At 34.8% G+C, this 14,630-nt stretch overlaps 1 protein-coding gene across 1 annotated transcript in view; it reads right to left on the reverse strand.

Annotated features, from left to right (window-relative positions):
* The window catches only part of ATRNL1 (attractin like 1), a 541,384-nt gene that overhangs the window by 310,371 nt on the left and 216,383 nt on the right, over positions 1 to 14,630 (reverse strand). Inside the window, exon 25 of the mRNA XM_045568085.1 lies at positions 12,591 to 12,652. Coding sequence (XP_045424041.1) covers positions 12,591 to 12,652 — 62 coding nt within the window. The remainder of the gene's footprint in view (positions 1 to 12,590; positions 12,653 to 14,630) is intronic.

A 14,630-nucleotide genomic window follows, 5' to 3' on the forward strand; every position in this document is an offset into this window, starting at 1 on the left:
ATCAACAAAGTCCAGTACATGAAAGTTGGAAATAATATGCTCTTAGCATAAATTGGTATAAAATTTTGGGGGTGGTTAAGCAAGTTACTACACCTTAGGATGTACTATCAGTTAAGATGATTTCAAATGCAAGTAACAGAAAACCTAACTCAAACTGGTATTAACAATATTGGAACTACATGAATTTTATACTCCCAGTTAGGGACTAAATCGTGTTTCCCCCAAATTCATATGTTGAAGCCCTAACCCCCAGCGTATTTGGAGACAAGTCCTTTAGGAAATAATTAAGTTTAAACGAAGTCAATAATCATGGGATAGAATTTGTGTTCTTTTAAGAAAAGACACCAAAGAGCTGGCACACCTTCCCTCCCTTCTCACAGGCATGTTGGAAGGGCCATGTGAGCACACAGTGTGAAGGCAGCCATTTGCAAAGCCAGGAAGAGAGCCTTCACCAGAAACCAATAATGCCGGCACCTTGATCTTAGACTTCCTAACCTCCAGAACTGTGAGATACTAAATTTCTATTGCTTAAGCACTCAGTTTGTGGTATTTTATTGTGGCAGTCCAAGCCAACTAACATACTTCCCAAAGTCCAAAGGAAGAGTAAGTTCCAGGTTTGGTCTGATCAGGGCCCTAGTTACATCACCCTCTCATTCTCTGGACATGCACTGTGCTGTGCATCAGCTTTATTCCCAGGCCTGTTTCCCTCTCAGGAAAAAAAGTAAATGCAGCAGTTCCAGGCTTTACATAATAAACATTATGCCTACTCCTTGCCCAACATTGAAGATGCACTAAATGGCATTAGCCCACCACCCATGAAGCTGATGAGGGATCCATCCCACTCAAACCGAAAGTTTGGTAGAGAGCCATGTGGAAGGAGTTAAATGAAGGCTGGGAAAGAATCCATAAAATCCACTACAGATATCATTTATGCAAAATTCACAGAAAAATATCTAAATTAACCTCCCCCAAACTACTCTGTAACAGCTTTTGAATCTACTCAGCATCTTTGATAACTCTTCAATCCTTTCTTGAAATGCTTTACTGAAAATAGAGTACTCTCAAGCCTCGTCTGACAGGATGTTAGAGAGACTAAAAATATCTAGTAAGGAAAATCTTTCTGGATGACTCCTATGACAAATAAACTACCTGAATAATATTTTATTCCTTTAAAGTTGCAAGATACAGTGACAAAGGTCAATGTACACAGTGTTCCTTTCTACATTCAATTTTTTTGAAGCATAACTTTTGAAACCATATAGTTAGGATATAAGTTTTAATTACAAAATTCCCTTAATATTTCAAAAGTAGTATATGCGCTTTTTTTAAAACTTTCCTCAAACATTAATGCATTATGCAAAAGGGATATTGTAAGTATTAGCATTAGTTTGTTCTTTTCCATTGCTCCACATTATTTTTTATATGATTATATTTTTCATTCTATTTTTGGGTAGTTTGTTTATTCCCAGTTTTGAGCTATATAAAACATGCTTCTATAAATCTATGTTGCATAGCTTTTGATGGAATAGAATTGTTGAGCATTAGAGTATGAGTTCATTCAACTTTAGAATATAATGTCAAATTGTTTTCAAAATTGTTGCACCAATTTCTAGTGTACCAGCAGTGTTAATAGTTCAAGACCCTGTCTCTACAAAAAAAAAATAAATTTAAAAAATAGCTGAGCATGATGGCACATACCTGTAAGTACCAGCTACTCAGAAGACTGAAGCAGAAGGATAACTCAAGCCCAGGAGGATCACTTGAGCCCAGGAGTTCAAGGTTACAGTGAGCTATGATTGTGCCACTGCACTCTAGCCTAGGTGACAGAGCAAGACCCTGTCTCTTAAAAAAAAAAAAAAAGAATTCCTACATTATCTTCTAGACTCTTCATTGTTTTTCCTTTCCTTCTGGAATTTATTTTATGTTTAGCATGAGGCAGGGTACAAATGTCAATTTTTCCTATATGCTTAGCTAATAGACCCAGTACATGATAAAAGTTTTCTTAAAGTAATAAACATTGTTAGACAGTCCTTGGTTTGGCAATGAAACTTAAGAATGGCCACTTCAATCAGAGCTCTCTCCACTCTTCCCTTTATTCCATCTTGCTTGTGCTACATGGACTTTCCAGAGGGATTGAGGTCTTGTTTACATCCTATAGATAATGTTGATATTCTTCTATAGAGAATTTTCAAAGCCATCTGTGGGCTGTGGTCACAATGTAGCAAAGCTTTTGCAGTGCTATTTGAGTCTGTCCAGCAGGTGGGCCAACCACTGCTCAGTCTGGGGCCAGAGTAGGATGCAACCCATTAGCTCAGGTCTCAAATTCTTTGGTATGATAATTAGGATCAGATCTTCACATGTGTACCTCAGGAGTGATCCTAGGAAATTTTAGACAATTTATGGAACAGCTTTCCTCTCTCTGTTATCTCCCGGGTCCTTTCTGGTTCCCTGGGCTCCACTTTTCCATCCTTTGGTCAGAAACCACCCACTTTCATGATTTTACCAAGTTCTGTGCTGGGAGGACAGAGAAGAGGGAAAGAAATAGGGTTTATCTCAGCCCTTTGTAATAACAGTTCCGCCATACACAGAGGAAGATTTCCCCTCCCTTAGAATTTTTGCCCTCACAGCTTCCCGTTCTCAGCCATTTTTGCTGCTGCCAGCATTCCTGCTGCAGACTGCCTGGAGTTTGGGTGAGTGAATTGAGGAAAAAGAGGAAAAAATGAGAAGGAATCTCCCCACTCTCTCTGAGCTTTAAGAGTTCTCTCTTCTACACCATGAGCCAGAACTAGAGGATTTTCCCCTGTCTAGACAATAGTAGTCACTTTCAGGTTTCAGACTGCATTGAGTTCAGGTCAGGGAATACTAAAGGGGAAAAATTGGAAAACTTTCAGACAATTCAGTGGTACTTTGAACTCTGATGTTCTTCCCTGATCTGCCTGCTGATAGCAAATGGCAAATAGCTGCCCATGCATTTTTTTTTTTTTTTTGGTCCAGGTTTTATACTTGAGTTCAGTGAGAGATAAAGAGATATGTGTGTTTACACAATCTTACCTGGTACTAAAACCTTATGGTGAATTGATTTTTAACAAAGTTGCAAAGGCATTTCAAAATGAAGATCAGTCTTTACAACGAATCACGCTTTAGCACTTGGACATCCAATGCAAAATAATGAACCTTGTTAATATTACACCTCACCTCAATCATAAACAAAAAATAACTGAAATGGATCATAGACCTAAATGTATAACATAATAATATAGTCATGTGTCACTTAACGATGGGAATATGTTCTGAGAAATATGTCATTAGACAATTTCGTCCTCGTGCTAACATCATAGGGTGTACTCACACAAACCTAGATGGTATAGCCTGCTACACACCTAGGCTATGTGGTATAGCCTACTGCTTCTAGGCTACCAGTACAGCATGTTACTGTACTGAATACTGAAGGCAATTATAACACCATGGTATTTGTGTATCTAAACATACCTAAACATAGAAAAGGTATAGTAAAAATATGGTATTATACTCTTCCCTTATGATTAAATTATTAAAAAAAACCACTTTGCCTGCCTTGAATATAATATATTGATATAACAATGGGAAAATGGAGGTTTACGTAGGGGATTAAGGAAAGAGAAGAGTATTTAGTTGATTCCCAGGTATAGAAGTTAGGTAAATAGAGACACCCATAACTGAGATACAGAATCCTGGAAGAGAGAGGCAGTTTGCCAAGACAGTAAGTTCAATTTAGGATATGTTTAGTTTGAGGTGTAAACAATATTTAGGTGAAAGTGTGAAGTTACTGACATGACTCTTAGAGAACTAGTCTGTCTCAGTGACTAGTGCTCCAAACCTCAGCATTACAAACTAGACGTGGAGCATTGGTTTAACTAAATTGCAATAAACTGCACCATCACTAGTTTACCCACACCACATTAAATATTAATATTTTCATTTACAAGAACAGTTGGGACCTAGATATCTATTTTCTTCTAAAACAAAGTCATGGAGAAAATTTGTAAGTAAAACTCCAGTATAATAAGAAATCATTTATTGTTTCTATTAATATTTAGCTAAATATGTATCTTCAGGCCTCATTTTCATTAACAAATCCATCATCATGATCTCATTTTTAAAAAGGAGGACTTCTGTTTATTTTTCATACTTCACAGAGTTCTTTGTCCTTGCTCCATTTTTTAAAGTCTTTATACGAAATACTCTTTCTGGGTTGTGCCACTTTGATGTAGGGATTATGTTATTAATAATTTAGGTTTATTTATTTTCCTCTAGGAAATTACATTTCTTCTTTTTTGTCTTTTGAAATGTCCTTATATACAACATGATTAAATGTCTTATTTCACCAAAATCTTGATCACTGTGTTAACTTTGCATTATTCTTCCCATGGGCACGCTTACTTCCACAGAGTCATCTTTGATTGTTTGTATTCTTCGATTGCTTAACTCCTACTATTGCTTTTGTATTTGTATTCTTTATATTCCTCTAACCTTTCCTTTTTAATTCCTCCAAATTATCATCATCTCTCTTGCTGCTCTGTACCCTCTGAGATGGTCATAAGAAAGGAAGTTAATGACAAGTGTTAGTGAGGGTATAAAGAAACTGGAGGTCTGATCTTTGGCAGTAAGACTGAAAATGGTGCATATTCTTTACTAAACAGTTGGGCAGTTAGTCACAATGTTAAGCCTAGAGTTACCGTTAGATCAGCAATTCTACTCATAGTTGTATATTCAAGAGAAATTGAAAACAAATCCCTGCATAAAAATTTATACATAAATGTTCATAGTGTATTCATAACAGCCAAAAAGGGGGGAAAAATACCAATCAACTGATAAATGGAGAAATAAGATTTGTTATATCTAGAAAATGAAACATTATTCAGGAATAAAAAAGAAATGAAGTACTGATACATATTACACCATAGACAGACCTTGAAAACACTGTGCTAAATGAAAGGAGCCAGTCAAAAAAGAAAAGCTGTTATATGATTTAATTTATATAAAATGTCCAGAAATCTACAGACATAAAATAGATTAGTGATTGTTTTGAACTAGGGGTATGCAGGAGGAATAGGGAGTGACTACTAATGAGTGTATGGTTTCTTCTGAGGGTGATGAAAATGTTCCAAAATTCATTGTGATGGTAATTGTAGAACCATTGAATTATGCCCTTTAAATGGACATTGTATTGTATGTGAATTATATCTCAAAAAAGCTGTTTAAAAATCAAATTAAATTAAAAATTAGAAAACATGTTTAAAAATTAGACAATGTTATATAAAACTGAAAGTTTCAAAGTTTCTAGTGCTCCTATGTGATTCAGGAGGAGAAAAGAGATGTTGATTAAATTAGTGTTGGCTAGGGAAATATACAGGGTGTCCCAAAAGTTGCCACATATAGGGAAAATGGGAAATTGTAGCTAAATGTACCTTAATTTACAAAATAGTCATTACAAAATTTTCCTTTTCCTACAAGAAGAACAAACTAAATTCAAAGGTAGCAGAAGGAAGGAAATAATAAATATTATAGCATATATAAACAATCTAGAAAATAGGAAAATAGAGAAAGTCAACAATACCAAAAGTTGATTCTTCAAAAAGACCAACAACATTGGCAAAACTTTAGCAAGACTGACTAAGAAAAAAAATTGAAAACCCAAATTACTAAAATTAGAAATGAAAGCAGGGACATTCCAGCTAATTCTACAGAAATAAAAATGATAATTATAAGAGAGTGCTATGAACGATTAGAAAATAACAAATTGGATAACCTAGATGAAATAGACAAATTCCTAGAAACACAAAACTTAGACTGAATCATGAAAAGACAGAAAAAATAAATAGACCTATAACTAGTAAGGAAATTGAATTAGTAATCAAAGATATCCCAACAAAAGAAAAGCCTGGACTGGATGGCTTCCCTAATAAATGCTACCAAACATTTCAAAAGAGCTAACATCAGTCCTTCTCAAATCTTTCCCTAAAATTTAAGAGGGAAAAATTTCTAAATAATTCTGTGAGGCCAGCACACTACATATTGAAGGCCATGGAATGTGGCTGAAGCAGAATATTAAAAATAGGTAGCTATAAATGCATATATGAGCACCATACAGCTAGAAATCAATGAGGTTGATTACACTTTCAAATGAAGAAATTAGTAAAAAAACAATAAAGTAACCCCAAAGGTAGAAAAATAAGAGCAGAAAATAATGAATTAGAAAACAGTAAAACAACGGTGAGGAGCCTTAAAATCTTTTGACAAGATTACTAACACTATCAAAGATCTTTCATGGCTTATCAATAAAAAAAATGAAATGGGAAAAATAGGTAAAATTCTCAGTGAAAGGGGAGGCATAACTCTAATAAAAGAAAATTTTAGAATATTAATATTGGAAATATGTCAATAAATTTGTAAAATAAAGCAGACAATTTCTTTAAAAAGATAAATTATCAACTAGGTCAAGAAAACATAGAAAACCTGAGTAGACTTATAAATATTACTGAAATTTAATCAAATTTAAAAATCTACCCCCCCAAATACAAATTATACAAAAATAAAAAACCTTACCAAATTCATTTTTCACAGGTTTTACAGGCCAGTTCTACCCACTGTCAATTAACAAATAACTATTGTACCAACCATGGAAATGTACCTCTCTGATCTCTGACTGTAGAGATCATTGTTAGCCAGTGGCCTTGGCCACTGCACTCTGAAACCCATCTCTGTATTAACACAGAGCCCCATTTCCCAAGGGCTGTTCTCAGTCAATGACTGAGCCTGGCAGAGAAACCAGGGTAGGTGTGTTCCTGGGAGGTGCAAGACTCTTCTGATGGGTGACTTTTGTGCAAGGAAACACATTGGTCTTGTTAAACTTTCTTAGAACTGTCCAGCACTCTCAGGCTCTTTCACTCAACCTCCCTTTCTTCTGGTTCCCCTTCACAAAGGCAGACAGGCATTGTGGTCTGAAAGCTCTCCCACCATCTCCCCTGCTCCCTCCCACTCTTCCCTCACAGGAGTTTCCCCTAATACATTTATTGCTTGTCTAATCTGATCTTGGTGTCTGCTTCTCCAAGAATTTGTGGTCTGAGTAAACAAGAGGTAAGATGAGGATTTGGAACTGACTCACTCACTGATTGGCAGGGTAAGAGGACAGCATCCATGTTGATAAGTGGAGCACTGATAGTCCTCGGCAAAGGTTCAAATTGCTAAGATTTCAATAGTAGTGACCTGAGAAAATGTCTTGATGGAGAAAATATTTGTAGGTTTAGTAATTCTGGCATTAGAAAGATAAGGAAAACACCTTCAAAAGAGAGTGGAGTTGTGATTATTATTATGCTGTATTGATACCTGCAGAGAGATAATGAAGGACAAAAGGGCATTAACAAATATTACTGGCTAAAATATAAGAGCTGAGGATCTCTTTTATAGCTTTAAATGAGGCCCGTATGTCTGACAGTGGAAGAGCCAACACGGATGAGCAGCAGGCTGGTGATCTAATTGTTGCAGAGCTCCCAAGATGACAAAATGCTCAGTCAAAGCAGTTGTTATGCAAAAGTAAGGACCATAGTAGGGAAGACCTGGGACACTGAAATATGGGATAGGAATATCTGGATGGATGCTTCTGAGGATGTTGGCTCTACAGCTGCCTTCCCTAGTAATAACTAGCACTTTTGTCAGGCTGGAAGACACCGAAAAACTCTCCTCTCTCTGAGGCAACAGGTGCTCTCCTCACAAGCTGTCCCACTTCCTCCATTGGTTGCCAGACTGATAATTGAGTTTAATCACAGTATAACCCAACTGAGCCTGATAAGAGAGAAAATACATTGCACACTTGAAACAGCTGCAAGAATTAGCTAGCATTTACTGGCAGGAGCCATGGGAGTATGACCAGGTTTGGAGTTTTGTGATATTTGATCAAGGGAATGAAACATAAGACTAAATAAACAAAAAATTCATTGATTTTGGTGCATGTTTAGAGGAGCACAGGAGATTTAATACACTACTAAGGACTCCAGGGAACAGGGCAAACCTGTTGCTAGAGTAACGCATAGAAGCCTGAAAAATGCCATGGCCAATACAAAGTGAAATTGAAGTGCCTGAGTTGCTTTGGAATATTGAAGATAAAAGAATAAAAAAGTCAAGAGAAGGGAATATGCTGGAGTGGCTCAAATTTTATAAAGCCAAAAGTACTATCAGAAGGTCATGTTCCATGGGAGGGCCCAGAGAACACACCATTCACTGAGGTCATTAGGAATATGCTGATCAGAGGGGCACAGGCATTATAAAGTTTAGAGTTGGGTTTCTACTACATCCCAGGGCTGCAAATAGGAGAGACACTCACAAGGCTAGGTTTGTTAATAGCCATAAAGTGATTGGGACGGGGGGGCGGGGCGGCAAAGTAATAGGGGACAGGTGTCAGGGCTTAACTGCAAAACCTAGGAGCCACAATTACCATAATTAGATTAACAAGATTGGAGAATCTGCCAAGGGGCTGACCCACAAAGAGCTGTAGGGATGATCAATAAAGGATAGTAACCTGAAGGGCAAAATAGGTGAGCAGAATATTTTGGTATTTTAAGGAAGAATAGAGGAACAGGAGGCTAAAGGTAGTTGCCTCAATAGAAAGTCATGATCCTCTGCTCAGTTCACAGATTTGGGCTAATTTTCAAATCCAGAACCCACTGATTAAAGACATGGCTGGGTCCATAGAAGGGAGGACCCTAAAACATCTTGAAAAGTAGATAAAATGATCCCTGAAGAGACCTACACCATATGCATGTGTATTTATACAGGTATATACATGGGACCATACACAGTGCAAGGGGAATAAGCACATTCTGAGTACTATTGGAAATAAGGTTAGAGGTGACAGATACCCAAGGACACAAAATGTCAATGGGGTCCCTTTTTAGAGTTGGGGTGTCTGGCAGGTGGGGTAGGCAGTGTGGCAGATAACAAATTCTGATTAAATTCTGGCTCACAGTGCACCAACCGTGTCTATGGATCCACCCAGTGGTCATTTCCCCAGTCACTGAGTTTATAATTAAAATTGATGTACAAGATAGGTGGAGTAACCCATACATTGTGCCCCTGGCTTATAGAGTAGGATCAGTCACGGTGGGAAAGACCAAGTGTTAACCTCTGAAAATGCCCCCATGTAGACAGGTAGTAAATAAAAAATATGTCATCCCTGTGGTATAGTGAAAATTAGTACAACCATTAAAAACCTAGAGGGTACAGGGGCAGTCTACCTTGTCTTCATTTACTTTATTTCTTTAAAATAAATAATTCAGACTTTTCTAACTGAGACACACCTAATTTTCTATTTTGTACAACAGAAAAAGGAAAAGTTTCTTTAAAAATTAATTCCTTTCAGTTTTCTAATCATTTACTATGTTATTTTATACACTCTAACAAAAATCCTTAAATTAGATGTACAAAAACACAGATTTAGAGGAGCTAGGTGATTGCAATTGTTTGGATATTTGACCCTCCAAACTTCATGTTGAAGTTTGATCCCCAATGTTGGAGGTGGGGCCTAATGGGAGGTGTTTTGGTCATGGGGGGTTGGGAGGAAGAGAGGGACAGATCCCTGAACAATGGCTTGGTGCCCTCCTTGTAATTAGTGAATTCTTTCTCTATTAGTTACCAAGAGAGCTAGTTGTTTAAAAGAGTCTGGCACCTCCCTCCCTTCTCTCTTGCCTCCTCTCTCTTGTTATGTGGTCTCTGCACATACCAGCTTCCCTTCCCTTTCTGCCATGAGTGGAAATAACTTGAGGCCCTCACAAAATGCAGATGTTGGCACCATGCTTCTTGAACATCCTGTAGAACTGTAAACCAAATAAACCTCTTTTCATTATAAATTACCCAGACTCAGGTATTCCTTTATAGCAACATAAATGGGCTAAGACGGTGACTTACTTAAGATGGCACAAAAAGCTAAGATCAGAGCCATGTCTATAAACAATCTTCCTAGTACCGGCCCAATTATGTTTACGACCAGAACTATACACAATATACAGTTAAAAAACTGACACAGAGTTGGAGAACTGTCCTCCATAGAGCTATGGCTAAACTGAAAAGCTGACACATTCACCTCTGCTACCCCAATGACTTCATTAGAAACAGCAAGAGCAGCAATAATGGCCTGATTGAAGGGTATCCATAAGTGTTAACCTATTTAAAAAATTTTTTATAATTTAGCAGTGGCCTTACAAAAATTAATAATTAATAAACTTCAAAATATTCAATCCATGTTTTTTTAACAGTGAGATGATTTTTAAATGATCTAATTTACATTTCACTACTGGAAGAAATTTAAATGACAAAAAACCTATCAAATATATTTTATCTCACACAATGATGAGAATATTTTATTTCACGTTGCCCATGATGACAACCCAGTAAATAGGATCATCGCTAAAATATGGTACATATTAATACTAGCTTTCTTTTACTTAATAAAAGCGCTATGGAATATAAATATGCACACAAATTCAAAAGCTTAAAATACACCCTAAACATTTAAATAATTTACATATATATTCAGCTTTGTGAATTTTTACACATAATTGAACTTTTCAGTGAATTTCCGTCCACATGATTCTGCATCAAAAAATTGTTTCATTTTTAATCCATTAAATAATGCTTGTTCAGTTGTAACTTCTAGTACTTTCTAAAAACATACTGTAACTTTGGTAATAGCCTTAAAATTCATTTATATTCTGAAGTACAAAGTCATAAAACATTAGATGTATTTAAGGTATTTCCTCCAATTTTATTTTTAAGGAACAAATTTAAAGTATGAATATACTTTCTACACATATCAATGATAAATACATTTATAGCATTAAATTATAGAAATTATAATTTTTAAGAGACATAGACAAACATGATTGTTTTCAGAGCAAAGTGACGAATATGACAAAGGCTTTGACAAAAGAAGTAGATAAATGTACAGGGAAGGTGTAAATTGGAGAAAAGAGTTTAAAAATCTTAAGGCTGGAAATGGAAATGAGGGGTTAGAATTGTTATGTATGGGTCCATATGGATAAATTAGGAGAGATATCACAGGGAGACAGATTTAAGCTCAATGATAAAGAATAATTAGTTATGTGATGATAGAAAATCCTGTCTTAGGAATTAGTGAGTGTCCTGTCATTGAAGGCATTCAGCCATAAAATAGATCAGGAGTTGGGCAAATTATGTCCACAGGCTGAATACAACCCACCAGATGTTTTTATAATAAAGTTTTATTGGAACACAGTCACTCCCAATTGTTGCCATGTTGGCTCTGGTTGCTTTAGCACCATAGCTGAAGAGCTGTGAAGATGGAACAAAAACCATAGAGCCCACAAGTTCTGAAATATTTAAAAACTGATCCTTAACAGAAAATGTTCACAGAGTAATATGGAGAAGGTCTTGGGAGTTCAAGTATTCTGTGTGTGTCTGGACAAGACAACCAACAAGATAGTGTTTACTTGGTGTCTAGGAAAGTGCCTGACACATCATCTGTATCAAGGGTTGAGTTGTACAGGTCTTTATTGTATAAGTCTGCCAAGGCAAGTGGGTAAGTATTGGTCAAAACTCATACAGAGCTCTGTTTTCAAAGTTGTGTGCCATGATGTGGGGCTATGCCTACCAGAAGGAGTAGTCACATTTGTGTAATTTGCTCAAAGGCACCCAAAGGACCAGCATAAGCTGTACACATCCATAACAATGTTAACAAGAAAACATCTCTTTCAATCCAGAGGATCTCAGATTCCACAACACAGATATTCTATCACTGAAACTCAGCTTTTTTTTATCCCTAACCCAGTGTTTCTTTATACATCCCAAGTAAATGAAAATAAATGTTCTCTAAAAAGCATTTTCATGTTCTGAGAAATGCTATAAACTCTACCTTCTCTTTTAGAATGATACATTGCAAATTAGCATGTTAAAAACTCTTAAGAAGTAATGTCTGTCGAAAGTCAACCAAACGAACCATATTTAACTTTAGTATAGATAGCATTTTCAAAAGTTGTTTAATTATAGAACCCTTTAATATGAACCTATTATTAATATCTCACATAACTAATGTTCTGGGAAATTATGCTTTATTCAAAACCATATATAGTACTGCCAGACCACAAATTCCTTCAGGATAGAAAATACATACTTTTTATCATTTAACACAGACTTTAGCAAGTTGCTAAGCACATATGATAATTACCTAAGAAAGAATTGAATTGATTTAATTCTTGTAGATGTAAGTAATCCATGAGGTACATGCACTGTTAATTTCATTCATTAAAGCAGACTTTTCTTATTTACGTAGCAGGAAAACAAAGAGTTATGCTCTTTCCACTGCACTCATTAGCTATTACATAGTATAACAGTAAAATAATCTTATACAAGTACATTTCAGATATGTTCTTTCTCTCTGTGGTCTATATTGAAGCACATAAAACTATTCAAGACATGCTATATGATATTTTAAGGTGAAATAATTGCTAAATTATCTAACAGATTGAAAGAACATGTATAAGAATATAGGCTTAACAAATTCAAAGTTGGTAAAAGTAAATTACCTGAAGAAGGTGACAAAAAACTGCACAAGATCCATGATTGTATTGTGTTGTGAGAATGCAATCTGAAAAATCAAAATAAAAAAAGTTTGAACTTACTGAATGTATGTTCTTCTCTAAAACCTGAGGTGAGGTGATGCTTCATGGCATTTGTAAATATAATATTTCTACATCATAAAGACATTTGGATCACCATATTAAAAATCAAATATATGATGGAATTAAAACTTTATCTAGAATACCTAAAATATTCAAATACTAATGGTGGTCTTGTAGAGACTAGGAAATCACATGGTTAAAAAACTGTTCAAAAATTACTTCAAGAGTGTATGCTAAAAGTTTCATGTAAAATGCTGTGACAGATTAAATGTGCCTAACTAAAACATGCCAATTAGTTTCTTCATCTATTAATGATTATATTTTTGATTAATACAATTGATAATTGCTTGTAAAACAAAAATATAAATTTCAAGTCCATTAAAGAAACTGGGGAATTTTTTCCCTATATATCCTCATCTAGGGAAACTGCATGCATATATGCAAATATTTGGTTACACATCATTCAAAGATAAAATATGTTATATTTAAAACTTCATGTTAATGAGAAATTAGTTTTGAAAAGTAAAACCAGCCAATAAGTTAAAGTTGTTCCCAATTTCTGCTAACATTACAGAAATCATACTGTAACACCTTCTTGAGAAAGTATTTTATAGTGTATTAGTCAATAATATACTCTCTAAATAGGAAATAAATGATTTTAAAATGCAGCTTATTACTTACTTACCCTGTATATTTTGATCACCTAGTCTATTTGTTTCAGTTTTCCCATATGTGAATGGAAATAATAAAATCATTAACCTCATGATGTTAGAGAAAAAATTAACTAAATAGAAATTTAATATTTACCATAACATTGGCATATAATAGTCATAACAATAAATATTATTAAACTTTTGTATCATGCTTAAATGACATTATCAACATAAGTGAGTTTTCCCATATAGCTGAAGTTAAACCATTAAAATATCTAGATGTCTTTTTCTTTTAATAATCTTTTATGAAAATCTTCCAAAAATACGTAACAGAATTCCCACTTCTAGTCAAAATGGACTAACAGGAATGAGTGTTCTCTCTTGCCTTAAACAACTAGAAAACTGGACAAAATGTATGAAACAACTAATTTCAGACATTGGACAAGCGGCAGCGGACAGTAATCCTTAAGCGATGGCTTAAGTACATTTTATGTTAACAATAAATCTAACACATTTTGAGAGAAAGAAAAGAAAAGAAAAGAAAAGAAAAGAAAAGAAAAGAAAAGAAAAGAAAAGAAAAGAAAAGAAAAGAAAAGAAAAGAAAAGAAAAGAAAAGAAAAGAAAAGAAAAGAAAAGAAAAGAAAAGAAAAGAAAAGAAAAGAAAAGACAAAGGAATGAGTTTTACAATTATCCCAGCTTTCAATGCAAGGAAAGAACTCTAAGGGATTTAAATGAAATTTTAAAATAAGCAATATCAGTATTTCTTATATAATATAATGAATTATAGCCAGTTGAGAAGATGGTTACTTTTTGGCATATACATGCAAGCTTAAATATAGTAGCATTCATTTCCAGCAAGCTTATAAGCAATTGAATTATAAAGCACTTATATAGAGACTAAAGAAAGATAATTGGTATGGGAGATTGGTTATATGTGAAATTATCTTAAAAGATTTTTTAAAAGCATCTTTTAATGTGGAAAAGAATGAATTTTCTCTCCAGGTGATTGTCCATAAGAAAGTGGTAGAAATGGAGCTTATCAAACAAAATTGTCAAGAAGAACTTAAATTCATGGTGAGAGAATTCTTCATACATCAATTAATAACTAATAGGATAATCTTCAAAAGATAATTATTTTGAAGTCATAAAAAAGAAAATTAGTTTGATTAAGAAATATAGGAATAGGAAATTACCCTTACACAGTGTTGATAAATATATAAATGAAAAGGGGGTAAAAGGAGCCTATGTAATGGCTTGAATAAATTAGCAAATACGTAGAAAAGAGAACAGA

The sequence above is a fragment of the Lemur catta genome, chromosome 14 (assembly GCF_020740605.2).
Source record: "Lemur catta isolate mLemCat1 chromosome 14, mLemCat1.pri, whole genome shotgun sequence".
In the NCBI taxonomy this organism is placed as follows: Eukaryota; Metazoa; Chordata; class Mammalia; order Primates; family Lemuridae; genus Lemur; species Lemur catta.